Source organism: Hemiscyllium ocellatum, chromosome 5 (genome assembly GCF_020745735.1).
Source record: "Hemiscyllium ocellatum isolate sHemOce1 chromosome 5, sHemOce1.pat.X.cur, whole genome shotgun sequence".
NCBI classification, from domain to species: domain Eukaryota; kingdom Metazoa; phylum Chordata; class Chondrichthyes; order Orectolobiformes; family Hemiscylliidae; genus Hemiscyllium; species Hemiscyllium ocellatum.
In genome coordinates, this window is record NC_083405.1 from 109,554,388 (window position 1) to 109,581,757 (window position 27,370).

General features: G+C 38.9%; 2 protein-coding genes across 6 annotated transcripts in view; one reads left to right on the forward strand and one right to left on the reverse strand.

Moving 5' to 3' along the window:
* The window catches only part of pitrm1 (pitrilysin metallopeptidase 1), a 65,073-nt gene extending 60,626 nt beyond the window's left edge, over positions 1-4,447 (forward strand). For all 3 annotated transcript variants that reach the window (XM_060825098.1, XM_060825099.1, XM_060825100.1), the window contains one exon: positions 737-4,447. In XM_060825098.1, coding sequence (XP_060681081.1) covers positions 737-830 — 94 coding nt within the window. In that variant the 3' untranslated portion in view covers positions 831-4,447. The remainder of the gene's footprint in view (positions 1-736) is intronic.
* Positions 4,448-9,479: 5,032 nt separating this feature from the next.
* Positions 9,480-27,370, reverse strand: part of LOC132815823 (ATP-dependent 6-phosphofructokinase, platelet type-like) — a 127,525-nt gene continuing 109,634 nt past the window's right edge. For all 3 annotated transcript variants that reach the window (XM_060825104.1, XM_060825101.1, XM_060825102.1), the window contains 5 exons: positions 24,550-24,611; positions 22,563-22,674; positions 19,708-19,807; positions 11,463-11,568; positions 9,480-10,055 (listed from right to left, as the gene is read on the reverse strand). In XM_060825104.1, coding sequence (XP_060681087.1) covers positions 9,899-10,055; positions 11,463-11,568; positions 19,708-19,807; positions 22,563-22,674; positions 24,550-24,611 — 537 coding nt within the window. In that variant the 3' untranslated portion in view covers positions 9,480-9,898. The remainder of the gene's footprint in view (positions 10,056-11,462; positions 11,569-19,707; positions 19,808-22,562; positions 22,675-24,549; positions 24,612-27,370) is intronic.

A 27,370-nucleotide genomic window follows, 5' to 3' on the forward strand; every position in this document is an offset into this window, starting at 1 on the left:
AAGCTAATGTTTCAAATAATCAGAGATACAAAGGTTATAAAAGATGAGGAATTTGGGGAGGAAATAAAAGACTAAAAGGATCTGTAATAAGATGGAAAACAGGAGAGATTCAAATGACACTGAACTGAGGATTTAAGTAGCTGAAGGGACTTGGAGGTGGAATGGAGTAAACATGTGCGGAATGATTGTTGGCAAAGAGGCTCATGGTAGGAGGTTTTAAAGGGTGACAGAGCTAGAGAGACAAGCCAGGTGATGTTAATGTCCAGTAGGCGCATTCTGGCAAGCTTTGATAACAGTTGCAGAAATGTTAAAAGCATTTAATTTCTTTATAAGTGTCCTAACTGATTGGAAGCATTGAAAATAACTAAATGCCTGATTTTCAGTTGAGCTGAAGTCTGGCTTCAAGGGCATGTCTCAGCTTGTGATGCAGAAGAAAGTAGCTTGGTGGCAATGTGCCACTCTGGAAGTCCTTAATTCATGTCTCAATACTTGATGCTGACTGCAGGTAAGATAAAGAGAGGGCAGTTACACTTATTCAAAATGAATTATTTCAGGGGTAAATCAGGGTTAAGTCTATATTTCTTCTCTTATCTATAAGTTAAGTAACCTTGAAAATGAGGGAGCCTGTGTATAGAATTAAACAGTGATGTTTAATCAAAGAGTGTGTTTTGTCGTAACCAATTGATAGGAACAATACTGAAAATTGTTTCTATTTTAACTTTTTTCACTATACCAGGTATTTGACAACTGGACACAGCACATGGGGAGCTGCAATTTTAGGACCTGAGAATGAATCTATTGCACGAGATCCTACTTGGGTCCAGAGATAATACATTAAAGTAACGAGCGAACTGGCCAAGGATGTAATCCCCTCATTCTCCTGAAATAACACTGAAGACAGAATCAGGATGGACTCAGCCGAATTGTTAATGTCTCCTTGCCGATGTTATGCAGGAGGCGAAGTTAGTAAACAACAGGCTTCCACGTTATGAATCTGCTCAATGCTTTTGTGAATGAGGCAGAATTGAAAATGCTTGATACCTCAATTGTACTGAAACATAGTAAATATGAATTCCGTGCATCCAGTGCTTGACAAAAGGTAGGGATGTATGCAAACAATTTAAATATTGAAGAAATAGCAGAAGATGTCATTTTAATTATGAGTTTGAAGAAAGAAATCATGCTGAATTTTTCTCAATTATGATGCAAGTGTTAACTGTATCTTGTCCTTTGTAATAGATGTAGAGCAAACACCATGCCCCTAAAAAATATTATTTAAATAGAATCTGACATTTAATTTGACATTGGAAACACAATACGTGTCCCAAAGAGATTGAGACAGCTGGTTTGCATGAGCCATTGTAATTGGACGATTGTCAAAACCTGTATTTTAGAACCTTTGGATTTTTACTGATCCAAATTTAAACTTTTAGAGTTGGAGATATAAGGGTAAAAGCTGAATTGATCCCAGTGTGCCCTTTAAACCTCCTGAAACCCTGGCGACCATTTGAATATAGTTCATATACTCTATTATGAAGGCACAATATTGCAAGTGTTGGAATTTGAAATAAAAGCAAAGTACTTCAAATACTCAGCAGGTCTGGTAGCATTTGTGGAGAAAAACAGCTGATATTTGAAGTCAGTGGCATCTTAATTTTGTCCAGTTCTGAATTTGTAATTTTCAAACAGAGACAAAGGCAGAGAAAAAACAAAAGGAAAAGTCAGTAATTCGATGCACAATAGGAGAACTTGTGTCAAAAGAGATGGTGTAATATGTGATGATAAGAACCAAAAGAACTGCAGATGCTGTAAGTCGGAAACAAAAACCGAAATTGCTGGAAAAGCTCAGCAAGTTTGATACTACCTGTGCAGAGAAATCAGAGTTAACGTTTCGGGTCCAGTGAGTCAATGTTTTGGACCCGAAATGTTAACTCTGATCTCTCTTCATAGATGGTGCTTGACCTGCTCAGATTTTTCAACAATTTCTGATGTTTGTTGGAAATGTGCAATACTGTAGTGGTAGCAGCACATTCATTGTCAGTGCCCGTTGATTTCAACAGTTACTTTAATTACATTTCCTATAAGGACTGTTCTAATTCTACTGACAACATCCTGTCCCTTATCAGTGCTTCCAATGTATTCATCAATTTGAAACAACTTTGGACCCTCCTTCCTTTCCTTCTACTGTGATTTGTCTTCAGTTTGGTTCACTGGGCTCTCGACTAAATCACATTTGCCACACTTGTATTCTCATTCCTTTCCCTCACTCTCACTATTAAGACCCTCTTTGCTTGACCTCACCAGCCTCTACACTGAATATTATAACCTGGCATTTTGTTTTACAGCTAATATCCTGTGCATTTATTAGGATATTGAGAAGCAATATTTGTGGTTTGGCCTGAGTGATTGTTTAATCTGCCTCTCTTTAATCACTGGACAGAATCATTATCAGCCAGCCACTGAAGGGGAAATTGGTCATTGATCAGCTTTCCACCCTTGTATAGCTCAGGGTGAGGTACACTTGGGGACTTAATTTTAAAGGGGGATTGTGAAACCTTCAAACTGCAATTCTGGGGAAAGCCACTGGAGGGTAGCATCATTCTAGTTCAGGTCACTGAAACAAGTACTAAATTTACTTCATCTAAGTCTTTGTTATTGTACCATTGAGAGATTTAGGATTTTTTTAATGTAAGGAAGGTAAAGAGTCAATTAAAGCTGTCTGAAATGTATTTGCGAATGGTCTGGCACAAAGAAGTAAAAGGTTAATTCTAGTCATTAATTCATTGATTAGTCAATAGTTGAAAGCTGGGGCAGGGTTCAGCATGAAATGTCAAGACATGTGGCAAAGGAGAGGATACGGCAGAAGTCACTCCAATCATCTCGAGTTCAGTGACAGAAGATTTCCAAACAGTGGAAAGTTTGGTCTATATAAGTGATTTGAAATATATTTTTGTCTGGTAAGTATATAATATGAAAAATATGAAGGAAAAGATTGAGTTTTCATTTTTAAAAAAATGCATTAGTACCTGGAAAAACCTGCCTCAAGTTGAAATGGAATTTGTAGTATTTGTAAAAATATAAAATGTTAAAGTGGATAGGCCAAAGAGCAGGCTTTGATGGGACTAAGTTTCTTCCATTGATAAAATTCTGTGATCCCATGTATGTATGATGGTTGTTATAAAGTTATTCTGCATGCGGTTATAATGTGAGCAAAGTTCATGGTTGAATTAAGATCGCTACAATTCATTTGAAGATTAGCACATGCAAAGCTTTCAAATTTTGTTCATTAACAACATGGTATATGTCAAGACTGATGAAATACTCTTCACTTATTGGGATGAGTGCAGCCTAACAGCACTAGAGGGCAGAGGTTTAAGGTGAGAGGGGAAAGACTTAAAAGGGACTGGAGGTGCAACATTTTCACACAGGGTGATGCGAGTATAGAATCATCTGCCGGAAGAAGTGGTGGAGAAATGTACAATTACAACATATAAAAGGCATACCATGGATACATGGTTAGGAATGGTTTAAGAATGATATGGGCCAAATGTTGGCAAATGAGACTAGGTCAGTTTAGGAAATCTGGTTGGTGCAGATGAGTTGGACTAAAGAGTCTGTTTCCATTTTTGTATAATGTCCAAGACAAGGTTGATTGGCACCAATCTGCAACCTTAAATGTTCATTCAGCACCACGAACAGCAATGTGGCGGGTCACCAACATCTTCCAAATTGTTGACCACTGCCAACTAGAACAATAAGAGCAGTAGATGTAAGGGTACGTTATCACCTGCAAGTTTGTTATGAAGGTGTCAGTGTGTACTGTACCTTTGAGAGAGGAAGCTGGCAAGGACTAAAAGGAGTGTGTGGTGAACAATTTAAAAATGTAACATTTGGTTGACCCAAATAGCTGGTGCTGTGTTGCCATGGTACAAAACAAATTCAAATTCAGCCAATTAGTTTAAATTATGCCCCAGAGACCAATATCCAATCTCATTTGAATTTAATGTGTTGATGACATCAAACCAAAGAAATGATCCAATGTTTTAGGGTATAAAACCAGACATTTTAAACAGTTGGGGAGAACTGCCAAGAACACCACCAAGTACAACATCAAGGGCCGAAGGGTCTATACTGTGCTGTAATGTTCTATGTTTTAAGTATAAACTGCTACCAAATAGCTCTCTGAAAGGTACTTGTCCATAAGAAAAGTTGTGCAGCCGAAGACTGAAGAGACGATCCAGGAAAATACAGTGAAAAATCTACAAAGGAGAATCGACAAAGCTGACTGGTTTTGAAACGTGATTTTTTTTAAATAAATCTTCATTGTTTTTTTTATTTGGACCTGTATTGGAGAGTGGGAGGTAAACGATAGGTTTCAGGAAAAGTTGTAAATAGTTGCTTAATGTTCACTTTTGGACTTAAAAGAATAAAATTGTTTAAATAGTAATCTCTGGGATAGTTCTTTGCCTCTCAAAATTTAACAGATTACGGTCTGAGGTGAGCTTCTGTGGGAGGTTTTAAATTAGTGGAGGGGTTTCCCCCCTGTATTAATAAGTTGCACTCTACATCATACACCAGCCTGGTATGGAATGGTAATTTTACTAATATAAACAATGGGTTTTAATAAAAATGCTCTGAGTGCAGTCTTCTGTCTTTAATAACCTGATTGTAAGAACAGCATTTTTTTTAGTCATTAGACTAATGTATAACCATGAAATTTAATTTTTAGTAATTTTTTTCTTTCAAAAATTACTTTTAAACCTGCATACTCGTGTAAACCTGCATACTCGTGTCCATGAATCCACTTTGAAAGATATTGTGTACACAGTGGAATGCTGCAATTTCAACCAGTGGGCCAGATTGCGGTTTTGGGATGTGCCTGATCCAGTTTGTTCCGTCCACCCTGCCCCAGTTACCTCAATTTCCTCCATTGGATGCCGGAGGCTAAAGATATCAAATTCTTTTCACGTTTTAAATGTGATGATCAAATCACCTTTCCTCTATGAAGTCTATAAAACCTGACCTGGTACAGTAATTAGAGTCATGGAAATGTACAGCACCAAAACAGACCCTTCGGTCCAACTCGTCCATGACAACCAGATATCTAAAACCAGTCTAGTCCCACCTGCCAGCACCCAGCCAATATTCCTCCAAACCCTTCCTATTCGTATACCCATTCAGATGCCTTTTAAATGTTGCAGTTGTACTAGCCTCCATCACTTCCTCTGGCAGCTCATTCCATACACGTACCACCCTCTGAGTGAAAAAGTTGCCCCTTAGGTCTCTTTTATTTCTTTTCCCACTCTCCCTAAACCTATGCTCTCTTGTTATGGACTCCCCCACCCTGGGGAAAATACTTTGTCTATTTATCCTATCCATGCCCCTCATGATCTTATAAACCTCGAAAAGGTCACCCCTCAGCCTCCGACACTCCAGGGAAAACAGCCCTAGCCTTTCCAACCTCTCCCTAAAGCTCAAATCCTCTAACCCTGGCAAGATCCTTCTAAATCCTTTCTGAACCCTTTTAAGTTTCACAACATCTTTCTGATAGGAAGGTGACCAGAATTGCACACGATATTCCAACAGTCGCCTAACCAATGTCCTGTACAGCCGCAATATGACCTCCCAACTCCAGTACTCAGTACTCTGCCCAGTAAAGGAAAGCATACCAAATGCCTTCTTTACTATCCTATCTACCTGCAACTCCACTTTCAAGGAGCTATGAACCTGTGCTCCAAGGTCTCTTTGTTCAGCAACACTCCCTAGAACCTTACCATTAAGTGTTTAAGTCCTGCTAAGATTTGCTTTCCCAAAATGCAGCACCTCACATTTATCTGAATTAAACTCCATCTGCTACTTCTCAGCCCATTGGCCCATCTGGTCGAGATCCTATTATAGTCTGAAAAACAATGCACCACTACCACCCTCTGTCTTCTACCTTTGAACCAGTCCTGTGTCCAAATTGAGAGTTCTCCTTGTATTCCATGAGATCTAACCTTGCTCACCAGTCTCCCATGGGGAACCTTGTCAAATGCCTAACTGAAGTCCATACAGATCATATCTACCACTCTGCCCTCATCAGTCCTCTTTGTTATTTCAAAAAAACTCAATCAAGTTTGTGAGATGATTTCCCACGCATAAAGCCACGTTGACTATTCCTAATCAGTCCTTGCCTTTCCAAATACATGTACATCCTGTCCCTCAGGATTCCCATCACTGAGGTCAGACTCACTGGTCTATAGTTCCCTGGCTTGTCCTTACCACCTTTCTTAAACAGTGGCACCATGTTAGCGAACCTCCAGTCTTTCGGCACCTCACTTGTGACTCACGATACAAATATTTCAGTAAAAGGCCCCACAATCACTTGCCACAGAAGTCTAGGGTACACCTGATCAGGTCCTGGAGATTTATCCACTTTTATGCTTTTCTAGATATCCAGCACTTCCTCCTCTGTAATATGGATATTTTTCACGATGTCACCATCTATTTCACTATGTTCTATATCTTCCATGTCCTTTTCCACAGTAAATACTGATGCAAATTATTTGTTTATTATCTGTCCCACCTCCTGTGACTCCACACAAAGGCCGCCTTGTTGATCTTTGAGGGGCCCTGTTCTCTCTCTCATTACCCTTTTATCCTTAATGTATTTATAAAAACCCTTTGGATTCTCATTAATTCTATTTGCCAAAGCTATCTCATGTTTTCTTTTTGCCCTCCTGATTTCTCTTTTAAATATACTCCTACTGCCTTTACACTCTTCTAAGGATTCACTCGATATATCTTGTCTACACCTGACAAATGCTTCCTTCTTTTTCTTAACCAAACCCTCAATTCCTTTAGTCATCCAGCATTCCATATACCTACCAGCCTTCCCTTTCACCCTGACAGGAATATACTTTCTCTGGATTCTTGTTATCTCATTTCTGAGGGCTTCCCATTTTCCCGCTGTCCCTTTACCTGCAAGCATCTCTGCCCAATCAGCTTTTGAAAGTTCTTGCCTAATACCGTCAAAATTGGCCTTCCTTCAATTTAGAACTTCAACTGTTAGATCTGGTCTATCCTTTTCCATCACTATTTTAAAACTAATAGAATTATGGTCGCTGGCCCAAAAGTGCTCTTCCACTGACAGCTCAGTCACCTGCCCTCCCTTATTTCCCAAGAGTAGGTCAAGTTTTGCATCTTCTCTTGTAGGTACATCCACATACTGAATCAGAAAATGTTGTTGTATGGACTTAACAAATTCCTCTCCATCTAAACCCTTAACACTATGGCAGTCCCAGTTTATGTTTGGAAAGTTAAAATCCCCCACCATAACCACCTTATTATTCTTATAGATAGCTAAGATCTCCTTACAAGTTTGTTTCTCAATTTCCCTCTGACTATTAGGGGGTCTATAATACAATCCCAATAAGGTGATCATCCCTTTCTTATTCTCAGTTCCATCCAAATAAGTTCCCTGGATGTATTTCTGGGAATATCCTCCCTAAGTACAGCAGTAATGCTATCCCTTATCAAAAATGCCATACCACCCCCCCCCCCCCCTTGCCTCCCTTTCTATCCTTCCTATAACATTTGTATCCTGGAACATTAAGCTGCCAGACCTGTCCATCCCTGAGCCAGGTTTCTGTAATTGCTATGATATCCCAGTCCCATGTTCCTAACCAGGCCCTGAGTTCACCTGCCTTCCCTGTTAGGCCTGTTGCATTAAAATAAATGCAGTTCTCTGCTTTATCCCTGTTTGACTTGCCTTTGTTCTCAACTGTACCAGTCTCAGGTTGAAATCTTTCCTCACTATCTCCCTGGGTCCCATCCCTCCACCTTACTAATTTAAATCGTCCCGAGCCGCTCTAGCAAATCTCCCTGCCAGTATATTGGTCCCCTGCCAATTTAGGTGCAATCCGTCCTTGTACAGGTCACTTCTACCCCAAAAGAGATTCCAATGATCCAAAAATGTGAATTCTTCTCCCGTACACCAGCTCCTCAGCCATGCATTCATCTATTCTATCCTTCTATTCCTGCCCTCACTAGCTCGTAGCACCGGGAGAAATCCAGATATTACTACTCTTGAGGACCTCCTTTTTAAAATTCTTGCCTAATTCTCTGTAATCTCCCTTCAGAATCTCAACCTTTTCCCTTCCTATGTCGTTGGTTCTAATGTATACAATGACCTCCTGTTGGTCCCTCTTCCCCTTGAAAACATTCTTCATCGTCTCTGAGACATCATTTCCCTGGTGCCAGGATCAGTAACACACCATTCTGATTTTTTACTGCTGGCCACAGAAACGCCTGTCTGTACCTCGGACTAGAGAGTCCCCTAACACATTCAATCTCTTGGAACCCGACGTAGCTCTCGTTACATTAGAGCCAGTTTCATTATCAGAATCTTGGTTGTTCGTGCTACATATCCCTGAGTGTCCATCACCCCCTATAATTTCCAAAACAGTATACTTATTTGAAATTGGGATAGCCTCAGAAGACTCCTGCACTAACTGCCTACCTCTCTTACCTTGCCGGGAGTTAACCCATCTATGTGACTGTATTTGAGACCCCCCCCCCCTCCAATAACTGCCATCCATCATATCCCCTTACTCTTGTAAATTACTCATTGCCTCTACCTGGCTCTCCAATCGATCCATTCGATCTGCTAAGATTTGCAACCAACAGCATTTATTACAGATATAATCCTCAGTAACCTGTAAACTCTCCCTGAACTACCACATCCGACAAGAAGAGCATATCACTCTACCAATGGCCATTTTTGCTTCTTTCAATCTACAGACCCAGAAAATAGAGGCTTATTCCTCTACAAAACACTGCTCCAGGTTAAATTAAACTTCAAATATAAGCCATAGGTATTAATCAAGAGACATAGCTCAATAAAATATATAATCAAGAAAGAACCCAATCTACTCACTACTGCAGACTTTTTTTTAAGGCTGTACTTAAGTGGATTTTATGTGCCTCTGTGCTGTGACCTTTTCCAAACAGGTTCTGCAAAGATCAGTTGTGAATTTCACTGTTTTTTTAATTTTCCCAAACATGCTCCGATGCCCAGCGATACTGCTAACTCTGTCAGTTAGCAGTGTGGGTTTGTTTGTCTTTCTCTCTCTCCTGTACTGACCTTACCATGTGCTTCCTTTGTCTGTTCTTCTCCCTTTTAAAATTGCTATTGTTTTGACTTTTTTTCCCTCCAAAGTTCCAAAACAATGCAACAGCATATAAAACAGTAATTGCTGCTCCTGGAATTTGAGGAAATCACCTCCAGCACTTAAAATACCTTAAAAAAGGATCCGCTGTTACAGCCAGAAATGTTTCCTGTCCTCCATCTTGGATTACGCAAAATGCAATGTTCTTTAGAATATCTTAAGACAGTTTCATTTATGTACAGAATTGGAAAAAGTCAATGGATACAGTTTCTGTAGGACCAGCCATAGCAATTTTATTTAAAGCTGGAGGAAAATAAACAATATATTCACTTCACTACACCACATTCATTGCATTCATCACATAAATATATCTTTGAATCTCTTTCACAAAATTATATTGCCTCATCTACAGGTGATCTACACAATAAATATAGAAATGCTGTGCAATGAAAAGCAATGTTTTATGTTTATTTGTTTTCTCCACGCAAGCAAGGCAATTTATGTGGATTGACAGTATTAATAAACCAATTTTTCTGCTTGGTACTGATAACTGGGAATAGCTAGAACAAATGTGTAAGGACGTTACAGGATGGCTGCTTTTATTTCAATCTAAATTGATGGTACAACACACTTAACTGGTACAGAACAAACTGGAACTCACAATTATTCTCTGCTGAACCATATAAACACTAGTGGCTTTTAGACTACTTGAGCCAGATGCATATCTGATGGATCTTTCTGACACAATTTTAAATAGCAATAAAATGATGAGAATCTTGTGTAAGGCGACGGTTGACATGCTCCATTTGCCCAGCATCTGATACATCAAGGCTGGCCTTGTATTTAGCTAGAATCTTCATCAGTGGGCGGAGCTTCAGCCACCATTGCTCCTTTGGAATTCGATGCCTGAAATTCAAAGCAGAATCTTGAAGTTCAGATTCTACATTGTTGACAAATCAGCATTCATCAACGACTTATTGCATTTTAAAGCTCACCGCCATTCCTCCCTCAACTGTAAACTGGTTATGAAATAATTAGAAGATCTTTGCAGCACAGAATGGGCCAAATAATCATCTGAGCTCCAAATAGGCTTTGTCGTACTTTTCCTCTAACCACAATCTAAATTTGTTCTGAAATGGTTTAACACAGAATGAGTAACATTGGATAACTCTGTAATATAAACTTTGCAATCACTTGGCCTCTAAAACTCAAATCTTTTCCAATGGACATCAGCATTGTATTCAACTACAATTTGTAACTTTGTGGCCCACCATATCCCTTGGCTTATGACACAAAATGGCCATGTGACTCAATGACAACACATTAGCCAACAAATCACAATCAGCTCAACCGTGTGTCAAGAGCAGAACAAGGACTGGGAATATTTCATCATTAAGGAGCTAGAAGCAGGCTACTTGACCCCCTCAAGTCTGCTCTATCATTCAAGATGATCATGGCTGATCCTTGAGTTCTAATCCCACCTTCTCCCATCTCCTTTGATCCCTCAACAGCTACATCTACCTCCTCCTTGAAAACACAATGTTTTGACATTTACCACTTTCTGTAGTGACTTCCACAGCTCTCTGGGTGAAGAAATTTCTCATGTCAGTCCTAAAAGTTTTACTATTTATCCTTAAACAATGATCTGGAGGAGTGCATAAACCATGGAACAAATTACAAAGCTAGCAAAGAGCAAGACCATGGAGGAATTTGTGGGCGGCACGGTGGCACAGTGGTTAGCACTGCTGCCTCACAGCGCCCGGAGACCCGGGTTCAATTCCCGACACAGGCGACTGACTGTGTGGAGTTTGCACGTTCTCCCCGTGTCTGCGTGGGTTTCCTCCGGGTGCTCCGGTTTCCTCCCACAGTCACAAAGATGTGCGGGTCAGGTGAATTGGCCATTCTAAATTGCCCATAGTGGTAAGGGTTAAGGGGTAAATGTAGGGGTATGGGTGGGTTGCGCTTCGGCGGGTCAGTGTGGACTTGTTGGGCCGAAGGGCCTGTTTCCACACTGTAAGTAATCTAATCTAACAAGCCAATGTTTTCAAAGTCAAATCCAGAAAGCATGGAATAATGAGTGAATAGAATTTGGTGCACATTTGGAAACGGTAGCAGAGGACTGGTTGGGTTAAAGTTTATGTAGTGTGGAGATTTGGGAGGTTGGCCAGGAATAGTATAAAACAAACATGGATGATGATTTAGCAGCAGATAGGCTAAGGTGAGCCGATAATCTGTTGATGTTATGGTAATGGAAGACTATTGCACAAGGTAAATTTTCTAACAAAGCTGAAATCTCTCAAAAAAGTGACTTACTTAAAATCAGTCTCATCCTGCAGCTCTGTCACAGGCTGGAACACCAAGGTCCGTCTACGCATGCCCAGTACACATGCACTGTCTGCACTATTTGCAAATACACGACCTGCACAATTTTAAAAATATTTTAACAAACCACACTTCCTATATTTGAAATTCATCGTTTATATGTATAAACAGGAAGAGGCTTTTAAAGAACAAGAAGTAGCTGAAACACTAGTGAGGTGTGTGGAACAGATCATTAGTAGACGAAGTAAGCAACATATCATGGAAATGTTATCATCATAAGCTCTGTTCAAAATTCATATTGCTGGAGCCAACAATGTAATCATGTTTATTCATGAAGATTACTTCAAGGTTTAACCATAGAACATTATACCCGTTATCCCTAGTCAGTGGTCCTGAAGCATAAGTTCATCAATCATAAGAGGGAATAGAATGAGTTAAAAAAAAGACCATAAAGCCTGTGAGCCTGTTCATTCTGCAAACAGATTATTGCTGATCCATTTGCCTACCTTATCCCCATATCCCTCAATCCTCGTGGTGTCTGAAAATCTAATTAACTCCAACCTTTGTTCTAAAAACTGAGCACCCAAGGCCCTGTGGGGTAGAGAATTCCAAGTATTTCTACAGCTATAAAGATTTCTTCCCTCACACACCCTAAAAGGCCCAATCTATAACCTTAGGTTGAGATCCCCACTTCGGAACAGTACAGCCAGTAGAATTAGCTTCTCTGCCAAGAATCTTATAGGTTTCAATGAGATCACCACTTATTTCTTCTCACATCCACAGATTATGTGCCCATTCTGCTTCACCTTGCCTGAGTATCTCAGTGTAAGCTGTATCAGTAGGAGCAGTGCATGTGAAAACAGGAGGCTCGCCATTACACAGTGACAGGAAGAAAAGACAAAATTTGTTTTGGTGGGGGGAGCATAGGGTAAAATGACACTACATTTAATTCAAACGTATTTCCAGTTCAGTATACAACCAACAATTGCCTGCATTTACATATTTACTCAGATTTTATACTTGGTGTAGATATGGCCCAGTAAACCAATAGGAAAGTGACATATCTGAGAGCTGATTCCTGCTTTTCTGTTTTAATTGGGCTTTTTGTAATGATAAGTAAAATTGGCCAATGGCAAAAGTATAAGCATAGATGCAGAGAATGTCTACCTTATACTGTGCTTTGACTACAGATGGAACTGAGTCAATGATGAAGTCTTCAAAGTACTGTTTTGTGGAGTGTGGGAAACAACCTTGGGCAAAAAGTAAAACATGCTGCAGAAAGGATAGCTTGTCATTGATCATGGTCATACGTGTCTGTATAGGATGAAATACAGAGTGAATATAAATATAAAATATGAAGTGGGCAGTTATTGACCGGAACTCATTTCAGGGTGGCAGTATGAATCTAGGTGCACTTTAATAGTTCAGTGCACAGAACGGGAAGTCACTTAGTCTGACAGCAAGTCACATAACTTTAGGAGTGCATTGCGCTTGGTACAATTGAAGTCAGATCATTTTGTATTCAGATTCCATTAACAGATGGAGCACCTAGGTCAAATCATCTTCTGTGAGTGTAATCATATTGGATTTCCTGCAGCCATCTTTCTTTAAATTAAATGGGGGTGGTAGCATTGAAAGAAAAGATTGGAAAATTGAACCAGAAGTAAAACACATGCATCAACTTCAGTAAGACACTGGGCCAAAATATATACTCTGTAATATTGCGGGAAAGCATTCAATCATGTGATTTTTATTCTGTGCGTTCATGGGATGTAGACATCGTTGTCTAGGCCAGCATTGATTGCTGATCCATAATTCCCTAGACGGCAGTTAAGAATCAACCACATTGTTGTTGGTTTGGAGTCATATATAGACCAGACCAGATATGGATGGCAAATTTCCTTCCCTTAAGGGCATTAACGAGCCAAATGGGTTTAGACCACAATTGACGATAGTTACCATTAGACTAGCTTTCTTTTATTGATTTCAAATCTCTCCATTTACCACAGTAGGATTCAAACCCACATTCTCACGACATTGGCCTGGGGGCTGACTAGATTACAAGGACAGTGACATTACCACTGCGTCACCACCTTCCCTGGATTACTGAAAATAAATAAAACTAAAAACATGTAGATTTCGCTCAAAAATTGGTACTGAGTGGTTCATAGGGTTAAATGTTATATTAGTTGACCTCATCATATGCAAAGAAAAGATTTTAAATTGTTAAGTGACTTAGACCATCTTTCCTAACCAGGAATGGAAGTCTCGCTGCTATAAACCCTTTAAAATAATGTTGACAAGTCCTTTTATGACACTGGGACATAATTACATAACCACTATGAACCAAGAATAATGTTTAACTTAGAAGCAGTTACTGCTTATTATCTTCTGTACAATATCCAATGGATGGTAATATGTCAGATTGTTGAAAATAACCAGGGGTTAAATGCAGAAGCTGCCCACCTAGGAGGAATGGATTAATGTGATTTTACCATTCCTGGCACAGGAGTGCTTTGCTTCTTTTTCTCAAAGTAGTAAATGTTTTGCTGTTAACTTAAGAGAACTTAGCAAATCACAGACTACCAGTGTTCCGAAAAGGGCTATGCCATAAATGAACTGAAGGTCAATCATTTCAGTCCTGTATTATCTCTGAACAGAATAGTCTTCATGAAACAAGACAAATATTTTAACATATACACAGTCAAGTACTTTAATAGTCATTTGGTAATCATTACTGAAAAAGGCATTTTGTCAAAGTTTTCATCTCATCACAATGATTCATAACAAAAATCAATTAAAGAAGAAAGCTGACGTTTATATTCTATGATAAGAGAGGGCTGATTGCTTGGCAAGTAGACTCTGGCAGAAGCATTGGAGAGTGCACTAGTCAATGATGATTGACAGCAGCTAGACTTTGTTAAATTGCACACTAGGTACATCAACTCTGATTAGTCAAGGCATCGTCTTGAGAAATGAACCACAGAATCTCTGGCACAACTTTTGTTCAGTAGACACAGTCGCAATGTGTATACATTTTCTTTCTGTCTGCAAAGAGAGAGAGAAAACATATACCTGTGCACTAATATACGTTGCTTTCCATGTCACACCATTAGCCCATTTTATAATCCTAACTTAATTATCTGTATAATTGTTTGCACATGCAGGATTATCCAGCAAATATTATCCCATTGCAGAATCATATGTAGTATTGGACACAGTTGCAAAGTTTGCAAGACTGAGCTGGTATGCATAGACATCAAAAAAAGACATGTTATTTAATGCAGTTTGCCAGTCTGGCATCACACAAATATTAATAATTACATACCACATTACTAATTTGTGAGATAGGAAGAAATGTCATTTAGCTTGATGGCAGCATCCTGTCAGTGATTAACACTACTTGTGTTGGTATTACATAGGAGCAGCATAAGACAGCAAGGTCTACAAGGTGTTCAAATGTTTGAGATCAGAGGTAGATTGGACACTATTCAGCACCCAAGAGTCCATGCCTTAGGGCCTTTTAATGAGTGCAACATACAACAAAAAGTTTGATCCAGGGAGCCATTATCCTGCAGGATGGCATGAAATAACCAATTTCAGCATGAAGTTTGCCTGGTGAACAATTAGCTCAGGCTCATCTATCCATCTTGTGACAACGGTATTCTTATGAATATCCTGATGAGTGCAAGACTAAAAGTTTTGACAAAACGTCTTTTCTCAGCAATACCGAAGCTCTTCACTGGCAAATAACTGTGTATATGTTTCTCTCTAGCTTATTTACTTAATTGATTTACAGACCCAAATACTTGTCTGATTTTTTTTCAAAACCAAGTTATTGAATTTTTTGAATGTATTATGGTTTTAAAGTGGCAAGATGCTTATAATTCCTGTCAACAGTAACTCTAATTAAGGTACCAGTAATATTGAATTATTGACCTCAAACGTAAAGTGATTAAGGAGAAAATATCTGTAAAGTTTGGACTGAGCTTTTAATAGCTTTAACAAAGTAGAGAGTTAATATCACTATCTTGTTAATAAACAAAAGCCTTTACCTTCATCTATGCATTCCATGGTGTCAGCGAGGGAAGCAAAACAAGACAAAGCAGGGATAGGTTAACGTAACTTTTGTAACAAACAAATTTGCCAGAGAATAACATATACAGCAACTACTTGAGCTTATGTTGAAGGGAAATCCAACTAAACCATAATTTAGGGTAACTTAGCAGTTAACATGTTAAAATTCAACAAGCCTGCACATTTTAGCAGTTAATCCTAGTTGAGTATGTCCTGAGTGTGTTGATGAATTGAGCAGCCTTTATGAAAGGATCAGTGTTTTCAGCTCAGGAGTGAAAAAACTTTGTGCATTCCCTGGCCCTATTTTAAATCATGCCTCCTGCCAAATGAAGTGGCATCAGTTGAAATCACATGGAAACTTATAGCTCAGACAATTTCGCTTTCTAAATTTAAGATATTATGATATGTTACACAACAGTAATTTCTCACATAAACAAATACAATTAGTCTATGTTTTAATTCACAAATTTTAATTAAAATGACCCATTTCCTCCTTTTATTCATCAAAATCTTATAAAAAAAAATTTCTTCAAAATAATTTAGAAATCTCATCTAACCTAAAGTGGTACAAGTATATCATAAACTTTCAACATCCTTCTAAAGTGTGTAACAATGATGCAGCTGTCTGTACAACCCTGATACAATGACAATGTATCATCTATGCACTACTGTTTAAATTCTGCACCCAAATCAAAAGTGATGCAGTTATGTTGCAGACCAAGGTAGACATCAAAGGAGAAGTCCAGGGTTTTCACATTTTTTAAATCTTAAATTCAAAGCAAAACGAACATTTCGCGTAATAGCTAAGCATCACATTGAGGTCCTCAATTGATGACTATTGGGGTTTCAGACTGTATAGTCAAAAGCTTATTTGGTTCCCTGCTACAAACTGCCACCTTGCAAAGTGATTTTCTTCTCTAATTCTCTGAGACAATGATGAATCTGTTCTCGTTACAACCTGGCTAAATTCACAGCTTATCCATAGAGTCAAACAATATGGCATTCATGGAATCCCTACAGTGTGGAAGGAGGCAATTCGGTCCATCCAGTCTGCTCCGAAGAGTATACTCCCCCATCCAGACCCACCCTATAGGCCACATTTACCATGGCTAATCCGCCTAACCTGCACATCTTTGTACAGTGGGATAAAAAGCAAAGGGTGGAAACCTGCATAAGGAGAACATAAAAACTCCACACAGGCAGTCACCCAAGGCTGGAGCTGAACACATGTCCTCGGTGCTATGAAACAGTAATGCTAACCACTGAGCCATCTTATCATTCAGATGAGCTGTTATACCAGCTGGGATGTCTGTGCCTGAAACATTGACAAGTGTTACTTCTGAGCTAATGTCATTATTTTAGTGTCTCCATTACTGATAAAAATACTGTACAGTTTTGCATTAGATGTGTCGAGTAATGGCTTTACTCAGTACAAAGCCAAACATTCATTTCAATGACGTGAAATCCAGCCTCAAAGGTGAAACTTCCATTACTACATGATTGGCATAGGAAAGTACCATTAACTACACTGTTTCCAATTACACATAATTTGTCAGAATACAAATCACACCCCGTGATCCCTCCTTTTGTTCTGACATTGAACGTCACTGTTGAATTTACATATTAACATACTGCCTAATACTACTGCTAACTCTGTTGATCCACACTCAGTTTTGCAAAGTATTTTGAGCAAGATTCATTACATATCCTGCTCAGTGACACTCAGGTGCCAGAATCAACATGTCAATACTTATCTGGTTTCACTAACAGCTCCCTGGTCGCACCTACACTACATTATTCACATGACTAAATTCATGTAAGACATTAATCTATTGGTCCTTTGGAATAGATTAATTTAATATAACACTTTTCTCTGAATTATTCTTTTCACATTGATATTTTTAAGAATAAAATTGTGTCAAGTGCCAGACCTCAACTTCTCAGTTGATTTTTGTTATATGAAAATCTTTCAGAGGCCTTCCTAATACTTTCTTCATAAAGCTGCAGACCTAATATTCTAACATGATGGTTATCAACATATCACAGATTCAGATATATTTATTTAGATTCCAAGTGAGTAAGATCTACATTCTGTCAGAATTTCATCTATTCATACATATAGATTTATCTTGTTACTTAACTTACCAATAGAATTACACTATTGTTTTGGAGAGGTATCTCTACAGAGGTCCTTCATTCTTAGTATGTATAACCCAAAAGACCACTGTACTGATTGCCTATCCACATTGATATGAAATGGGTATTTGGACATCGCAAGCAGCAGTTTACTTCTAGAATAACAGAATCATACAATATAGAGGAGACCTTTCGAGTCTGTACCACCAAAAATACTACTCCCACACTAGTCCCCCACTTTCCCCACACTCGGGAGCCTTGACTATTATGACACTACTAGTGTTCATCCAAGTACTTTTTAAAGGTTGTGAGGTTTCCTGTTTCAACTTCTGCAGTTGGATTCTGAAATAACTAAACAAACATAGTGAGAGTTTATTCAAATTGGAAACCAAAATGAAAGACCAAGGAGAACAATGTGGAGGTTGAAAGCAGTATAAAGGATGACAAGGTAAGTCAGAGGCTTGGGTTGACAGCTGTACAGGTTTTTCTGTCAACCATGACAAGATTGCAGAAAATCAAATGGGGCATTAGCTTCCTGGTGAAAGCGCCATTCAGAGGGCCATGATATATCTCTCAGATGTGGTGAGGAGGATTGTGGCAATATGGCTATACGTTTAATGGTGATTCATGCTGGTTACCACTCTACTTCAGAGGAGCTCTTGGTACTTCTGTCAAACCTATGCTGCGCAGATATTTAATCACAATCTCACTTTGAGGGTCTAAGTAACATTAAGATGGCATATTGATGAAAATCATACATATTAAGTTAGTTGGCCCTCAATACTATTGATAATTGAGTAAAAAATGAGGTCTCCAGATGCTGGAGATCACAGCTGCAAATGTGTTGCTGGTCAAAGCACAGCAGGCCAGACAGCATCTCAGGATAGAGAATTCGACGTTTCGAGCATAAGCCCTTCATCAGGAATAAGGGCTTATGCTCAAAACGTCGAATTCTCTATTCCTGAGATGCTGCCTGGCCTGCTGTGCTTTGACCAGCAACACATTTGCAGCTGTGATCTCCAGCATCTGCAGACCTCATTTTTTACTCGAAGATTTTAACCTACTGCGAATCCTCTTACAAGGATGCCTTCCTTGAAGAAGCTCTCTTCCTCCCTCTACAAGGATTTCAGTGAGTCCCTCTCTCACTGCACTCCCCAGGTCATCTCCTCTGCACAGAAACTATTGATAATTGAGCAATCACTGATTTACAAATGTAGTGCTGAAAGTATACCTATCATTAAATATTCTTGCTCATTCAGTAGTCCTTGCTGAATCAATAGTAGGAAATGTATTAATGCTGAATGCTGCTAGGATGCAAGATTTTAACAGTGAAAGCTGGAGCAGTACTAGTGTAAACATCTGAATACCCACAGGTCTAGCTTTTTTGTATACCTAAGCCCTCAGGACTTAAAGTATGCCCCTTCAGGTGGAATGCATTCACCCTATATTGGAAATTCTACTTTTGCACGTTTCTAAAGTCTGCTATGAGGCTTTAAATCACCTTGCTGACAAACAAAAGTTGTTGAAAAAATAAAGAACTATGGATGCTGGAAATCGCTGGAGAAATTGCTGAAGAAACTCAGCAGGCCTGGCGGCATCTGAGGAGAGAGAAATACAGCTAACATTTTGGAACCAGTGACCTTCTTCAAAAGGTACTGCATTGATTAGGTGACACAAAAGAATTCAATGGGAGAGCCAGAAAGCAGCAGAGAAGAATTACATTTTTCAGATGAATTAGAAAGTGTTTCAATAACAGTGGGTAGTAACAGACAAAGGAAATTATGATACTGGGAACAAAACAGCACAGGAGTGACAGAATGGAGATAATGAAGATCAGATTGCAGAAAGAGATCATTTTCTTCATAAGGTCACAAAAATGATTGCAGGAAGCATCTGTTAAAGTTCCTAAAGAGTTGCTAAATTTTAAACCATAAATTAATAAGTTGATAATCACCAAACAATAAAATCTTCCATTCATTACAGGCTTTAAAATTACAAACCAATCGTCTCCAGAACATATTACCTTGTCTGTAGGTTTCTGTTAGTTTATTTGTGATCCATTGCATGGCTTTGGCAGAAATCTTAGTTCCAAAGTTTCTATCAAATGGAGATGGTGATCCACCCTGACAATTAGAAAAAATGTTTCTCAGCAATATTGTTTGAACAGAGAAAACCTGTAAAGAGTATGACATCAAAGGTTCTTTTAATTTGAGGATTAAGTATTTAAACCTTGAAAAAGAATCACTGAGTATACAAAACAACATTCTAACTGTGTCCACCAAACCAACAATCTTAGCTTCTGAAGAAACTGCCGGGTTATACTTATGAGCAACACAAACACCTCCCTAACATTTACCAAATAAGATGAAAGACACATTTTTTTGTGTGTGTGTGCAAATCGATTCCAGACAGTGGTTCTGAAAATTTTCCAAATATCCTTGAAATATCCAGTCCCTGCTGATCTAACAGATCTCGTTGATTACATTATGAGCTAGGTATGAAATGACTCATGTTTCAGCAAACTATACCACCCTAACCATTGGATTCTATGAGGCTCTTGTAGCAATTACAGTTCCTGACGAAGTTCTGTAATGATTTTTGCATACTCCTGAGCATCACACTGATTATATTTGGTTCTCCCTTCATAATGTCATTCCTTGGTGCTCTGCTTTGTTAATCTCTTGTCTGAACAAATACAAAACATTCAACCTTCCGGTTTTTGGCACTCTGGATAATTTTCAATGTCCCCTCACATGCTCTGATTAGACATGATTACATTTTTATTTTAAAAGCTCAGCAGTAATTTTGGGCACTCAAATTTTCCACCGCTTGATCCCTTTCTTGACAATCCTTGACAGTGAAGCTCAGGATTTATAGTCCACATCATGCTATTTTCTATAAATACACATTAATAAATACACAGATTAAGTTTTAAGGAAGAAATTTTACATTGATGTTGAGCTTTACAACATATTTCCTTTTCATTTTCCTTAAGGTTTTAAAATTTATTTTGTTTGAACTTCTGTCTTGTAAGTCCAATGTATCAAGTTTTACAATGATAAACTACAGCATCGATTTTCTTAATTGTTGCACAATGCAACCACACTGCAGTGTTTTGTTTTCTCTATGTTCCCATTAAAAACCATTATACACATTTATGAATCTAAGGCAAAACATATTTTTATTTGGTTTTGTGAGGTTGTTATTTCTGTTTTTCTCTAAATACCTAATCAGGATTCACAATTTTGTTGTTTAGGAACCATGAACAAAGATCAGGACAGCACAGAAACAGGCCCTTCGGCCCACTAAGCCTATGCTGACACATGGCTCCTTTCTAAATTTAAAACTTGTTGCTTCTAAGCAGTCTGTATACCTCTATTCCCTGCCTATTCTTATATCTATCAAGATGCCTCTTGCAATTGTATCTGCTTCTACCACATCCTTTGGCAGCATATTACCACCCTCTTCATAAAGGAAAACTTACCCTTCACATCGCCTTTAAACTTCCCCTTTTTATCTTTATTTCCCCCAGTAATTGACATTTCTAACCTGAAAAAAATGACTCTGACCATCCATTCTATCCATACCTCTCAATTTTGTAAACCTCTATCAGCATGCCCCTCAGCCTCTGATGTTCATATGAAAGCAAACCAAGTTTGTCCAATCTCTTGTCATAGCTAATAGCCTCCAAAGCAGGCAACATCCTAGTAAAACATCTCTGTGCCCTCTCTAAAGCCTCCATATCCTTCTAGTAGTGTGGCAACCAGTGCTGTATGCAAGATTCCAAATTGGTCAAACTGAAGTTCTATACAGTTTCGTTTCTCGAAGCTTATCAAAGTTCTGATTATTTGCTCAACAGTTTAAAGCCTTAAACAAAATAAAAGCCTTAAATAATTTCCTTTAATTAATTTATCAGCATCTGCATTATCTCTTTTCTTTGAACATTTCAAACATTAGGATACTTTGCTGACATTCTGGCATTGTTATTAGCTCCACTGGCTGATCTTTTTGAAGTGTTTCCATCTATTTTCCTTGTTCATCTTAACAAGGGGCAGCACAGTGGCTTAGTTGTTAGCACTGCTGCCTCACAGCTCCAGGGACCCAGGATTGATTCTAGCCTCGGGTGACTGTGTATGTGGCGTTTGCGCATTCTCCCTATGCCTGTGTGGGTTTTGTCCGGTTGCTCCGGTTTCCTCCCACAATCCAAAGATGTGCAGGTCAGATGAGTTGTCCATGGTGTTCAGGGATGTGTAGGTTAGTTGCATTAGTTAGGGGCACATATAGGGTAGGGAAATGGGTCTGGGTGGCCCACTCTTCGGAGGAACAGTGTGGACTCGGTATGAAGGGCCTATTTTCACACTACAGGGATTTTAATTCTTAATTTTAAACAATAACTCAGTTCATAAATTCAACAGAAGAATACAACTTTCAAAGTTAGAATTAAAATTTCTTTCAAGAATTGAGTTTATGACAATATATTCATCAGTCTATTACTTGTAGTAAGCCTCCCACAATTCCATCAATGTATTTTTAAAATTTTCTTTTTGGAATATGTTATTTGTTTTGTTATGGTAAATTGTTGGATTTTCACCTTCTGGGGAGGTAAACCCCATGGAAAAAGATTCTGTCAGATTCTTAGATAAAGACTAGTCTATTCAGGGAAACTCACATAGGATTATTTACACCATTTGGTGAGATTCAGAGTTCCAGTCCTGTTTTCACTAATAAATCATGGCTGCTTTCATAGAATTAGCATTTGATGTTGCAGGGGAGTTACTGTTTGGTCACTGTCATTTAACAAACTGCATCTCATCGTTAAACAGAAGGACTTCATCAACAACAAGAATGCAAGAACATCAGCTTAAGCTATATTTTTACCTGCTGCATATGACCCAGGACATTTTTCCGGCAGTCAAACACCCCTTTTCCTTCTTCACTGTATAACTGGTAGATGAAGTCTGTTGTGTAATTTTCATTACAGTTTTCATTTCTATAACATATGCAAGAAGGTAAAACCTGGATTAGGTTTGTTGGCTAGTCCACTTAATTATGGGAGTCTTGCAGTGTCAATCCCTTAGTGAAGTTAAATCTATCCCCAGTTAAATGCTTTGGCAGAAGGGGCAAGATTTCTTGACAGGTGCAGAGGACACAGAGGATGCTGGGGACACTCAGCAAGTATGGCAACATTAGTGGAGAGAGAGAGAAAAACAGAGTTAACATTTCTAGTCTGTATGTGTCAGCTTTGGCAGATTCAATTGACTTTCTCCATACTCTGCATTTAATTCAAATTTTAATCATCCACTATATTTTGCTTTTAATGCAGGTGAAAAGCCAATGGATCTTCATTATCCTGGAGCTCCCAGCAATTCAGTGATGCCTTGTGAATTAATTGGAATGCACACAGCTTTCCTGTGCCTTCTTTGTCAACTATTAGCTCATCTTTATTCCTCTAGTATAAAATGTGATTATTTGAAATTTGGCATTATTGTTTGACTTAAAAAATCACTGCAACATGCATCTATTTTCAACAATATTCTTATTAAATAGGGTTCGTTAAAGAAAAATAAATAATTAAAAGTTGAGGCACTGGTCCAGAATTTGCTGCTTTCCCTATCAAACTTTTCTCTCCTCACTCTTTAGGTACTGCAGATTGCTGAAAATGCAAGCTCATAACAATACAGTGAGGTCTGCAGGGCAACTGGAATTATGGTGAATCATGTTCCAATCAAATATCAAGGACCGAGAAAAAACAGGAATGGCAAAGAGGGAAATAGGATGGAACAAGGGTGGCTTCAGTCCATCTGCAGCATGTGGGCTGCAGCAGTTCAAGAAGGCAGCTCACCACTACCTTCTCACTATGGATGGCCAATAAATACTGGCCAGACAGCAAAACCCATATCCCACTGATGATTAAAAAAATTACTTAAAGAAATAAAGAGACAGGAATAAATAAATTGGATTGAAAGAGCAAAACCATTCAAATCCAAGTTAGCAGGACTGGGTCACCACTGCTGCAACTGCTTCCTTTCTGGACCAAAGACGTTGGAAGGCATTGCAAGAACATGCATCGATTAAAGTATCCTCAGGTCAGTTGACTGGATGGCTGGTTTGCAATACAGGGTGACACCAACAGTGAGAGTTCAATCCCTAGACTGGCTAAGGTCACCATGAGGTCCTGCCTTCTTGACCTCAGCCCTTGCCTGAGGTTAAACACCCCACTAGTCATCTCTCTCTAATGAGAGGGTGGCGCTATGGTATTCCAGGGCTATGGCAATGATATTGTTACACACACTGTTAACCATCAGCCTTAAGTACCCAATGTGGTGAACGTTAAAGATAACACACCAAAGCAACAATTTAATTAGATTCATAGCAAGCTTATGAAGTTAATAATGGGGCATCATAAGTTCATCAGATATAGGAGCAGAATTAGGCCATTCGGCCCACTCAATCATGGCTGATATGCTCCTCAGGCAAAAGTGAGGTCTGCAGATGCTAGAGATTAGAGTCAAGATTAGAGTGGTGCTGGAAAAGCACAGCAGATCAGGCAGCATCCGAGGAGCAGGAAAATCGATGTTTCGGGCAGGAGCCTTTCATCAGGAGGGCTCCTCATTCCATTTTCCTGCCTCCTCCCCATAATCCTTCATCCCATTACCTGTTTAACTTCTACTTAAATTTACTCACTGATTCAGCATCCACTGCACTTTGGGGTAGCAAGTGAATAACAATTTGTAATGATTTGCAATTCACACAGTAGGTCTTCGTCACTGTGAATTATTGGAGGATTGACACACTAATAATGTCTGCCACATTAAATGCATCACTATGCAGTGTGGAACTGCTGGTTCACTGATGCACTACTCACCTGAGTACTAAACCCCGTTGGATATTTGTTTTCATCTTTTCTGTTAAGTGTTCAACATTAGACTGAAAAACAAAAATATAATATCATAAAGGCAGAAGTCACATTTTCGGCTTTTTTGAGCACTAGTTCACGGAATAAGATTGGAAATATTTAATCTTGAACTTCAAAAGAAAAATGTATTCACACAAGTTAGGGTGGCAAAAATCAAAACCTCTAAAGAATTTCTGAAAGACTGCATACAATAAACAATTAGTCATAAAAACACAAACATAATGGATATTCTCAACACATCTGCGGAGAGATTGCAGATTGGTGACCATTTCTAAGTGCAATTGGTAAGATTGCCTTGATAATTAATTAACATCTCCCATTTTGACTAATCAGCAGTTGGGTAGAGCTTTACTGCCAGCCACAAACACAAGTGTTTGATCACTTTCTTCTCATTCATCTAGGTTAAAAACAATGACTGCAGATGCTGGAAACCAGATTTTGGATGAGTGGTGCTGGAAGAGTAGCAGCAGATGCTGCCTGAACTGCTGTGCTCTTCCAGCACCACTAATCCAAATTCTCATTCATCTAGTTCAGTTAAACAGTAAAGTTCACGCCAATCAGTTGTAACAATGCAGAATCAGTTCTTTAATGAGCCATTACATAAGGTTCATAGAGTCACTTTACTACTTAGAATGAAATGGTACAGCTTTATGAATTCATGCCAGCTCTCTGAAGCTCATTCCACTCACACTGTTCAATCCCCACACTTAGACTCAGTTAGATTTATTTACTGCTGAAAATGTGTTGCTGGTCAAAGCACAGCAGGCCAGGCAGCATCTCAGGAATAGAGAATTCGACGTTTCGAGCAAGGGCTTATGCTCGAAACGTCGAATTCTCTATTCCTGAGATGCTGCCTGGCCTGCTGTGCTTTGACCAGCAACACATTTTCAACACATTTTCTGCAGACCTCATTTTTTACTCGTAGATTTATTTATTGTCACGTGTATACAAATACAGTGAAAAGTGTTAGTGTGGTCACGCTCAAGTGCCATCTTCAAACAGAATACAAAATAAGATCCAAATGCAATAGAACTTATCTTTACATTTCCTTCATGTAACAAGGTCTAGGGTGTCTGGAATGGGCCCTGCATCTCAACTACAAACACTTTAGTTGCTGCATCAGTTGATTCATCACTGTTTGTTCTTTTCCCCATGACCGCAACAATATTTGGTTCGAGAAACAGAATCTCGTGCTCAATAATATTACCACAATGGCATGCTGCTCACCCAGAATGCTCTGCAGGACAGAATGTGCTCTATCTTTACCACTGCACAGTTGCACATGCACACTTCTGATTTACATCAATATTTAAGTGTTTACCTAAAGGTTTATTTTTTTTCAAGCACGCATCCAATTTCCTTTCAAAATCATATGACTGTTCATACTTTCACTGGCCTTGTGCAGTATGTGTTCTAGGTCATTCACTACTTCTTAATATGTAAAAAAGCTTGTCCTCCCAGTCCCCCTGCATTTCTTTCTTAAAACCTTAAATCTCTGCCCTTAGTCTTTGTCCAATCAGCTCAGGGGTACAGTTTTCCTGGTCTGCAGTACCCTGTCATAACTTTGTGCACTTCTTTCAAATCATCCCTCAGTCTTCTTTGCCGTAGGAGAACGCCTTAGCTTTTCAATATGAACCTCACCTACCCTAACCCGGGATTCATTGAGCCAAATCTCTTCTCCACTCTCTCAAGGACTCTTACATCCTTCCCATCAATGTGGTAATCCAAACTGGACACAATATTTTCACTGGGGCTTAACCAGAACTTTATAGAGGGCCAGAATAATTTCCCTAAACAATCCTTGTTCTCGATTACATCCCACTCCACAATCCAACATGCACACTCAATTACCTGCCTAATTTTACCTTGTCTCCATTCCAAACACACTGGCACTAAATCACATTGCAAAGATTCATGAGAGTGACAACAAAATTACAACATGGAGACAGCAAAGATGATATTGCTCTTCTCAATCTCCTAATCATTCTATTCCATAATCATATATGACCTACTTTGCTTCCAAAAAGAGTGGTCTGAGAGATGTTCATCTTGCCAAAATACAGGGATTTCATCAGCTCTTCATCCTTGTCCTATGCCCACTTACCTCATGCATGTTATTCTGAGCAGAATGCTGCTTTAGTTCACTGTGTGCTGATTCTACAAATAGCAAAATTTGGGTTGCATAGGTAGTACAAACATAGATTAATAGAGTCATAGAACTGTACTGCACAGAAGCAAACACTTGAGTCCAAATAGTCCATGCTGACCAAATATCCTAAATTAATGTAGTCCTTATTTGCCAGTATTTGGTCAATATCCCTCTAAATCCTTCCTATTCATATACCCATCCAGATGCCTTTTAAATGCTGTAACTGTACCAGCCTCCACCACTTCTCTGGCAGCTCATTCCATAACTGCACCACCTTCTGCATGGAAGAGTTGCCCCTTAGGTCTCTTTTAAATCTTTTCCCTCTCATCTTAAAACTATACCCTCTAGTTTTGGATTTCGCTACCCCGGCAAAAAACCTTGGGTTATTCACCCTATCTATGTCCCTCATGATTTTATAAACTTCTATATGATCACCCCTCAACCTTCAACGCTCTAGGGAAAATAGCCCCAAGCCTATTCAGCCTCTTCCAATAGCTCAAACCCTCCAAACCCGGCAACATACTTGTAATTCCTCTATGAACCCTTTCAAGTTTCACAACATCCTTCCTATAGCAAGGAGACCAGAACAGAATGCAGTATTCCAAAAGTGGCCTGACCAAT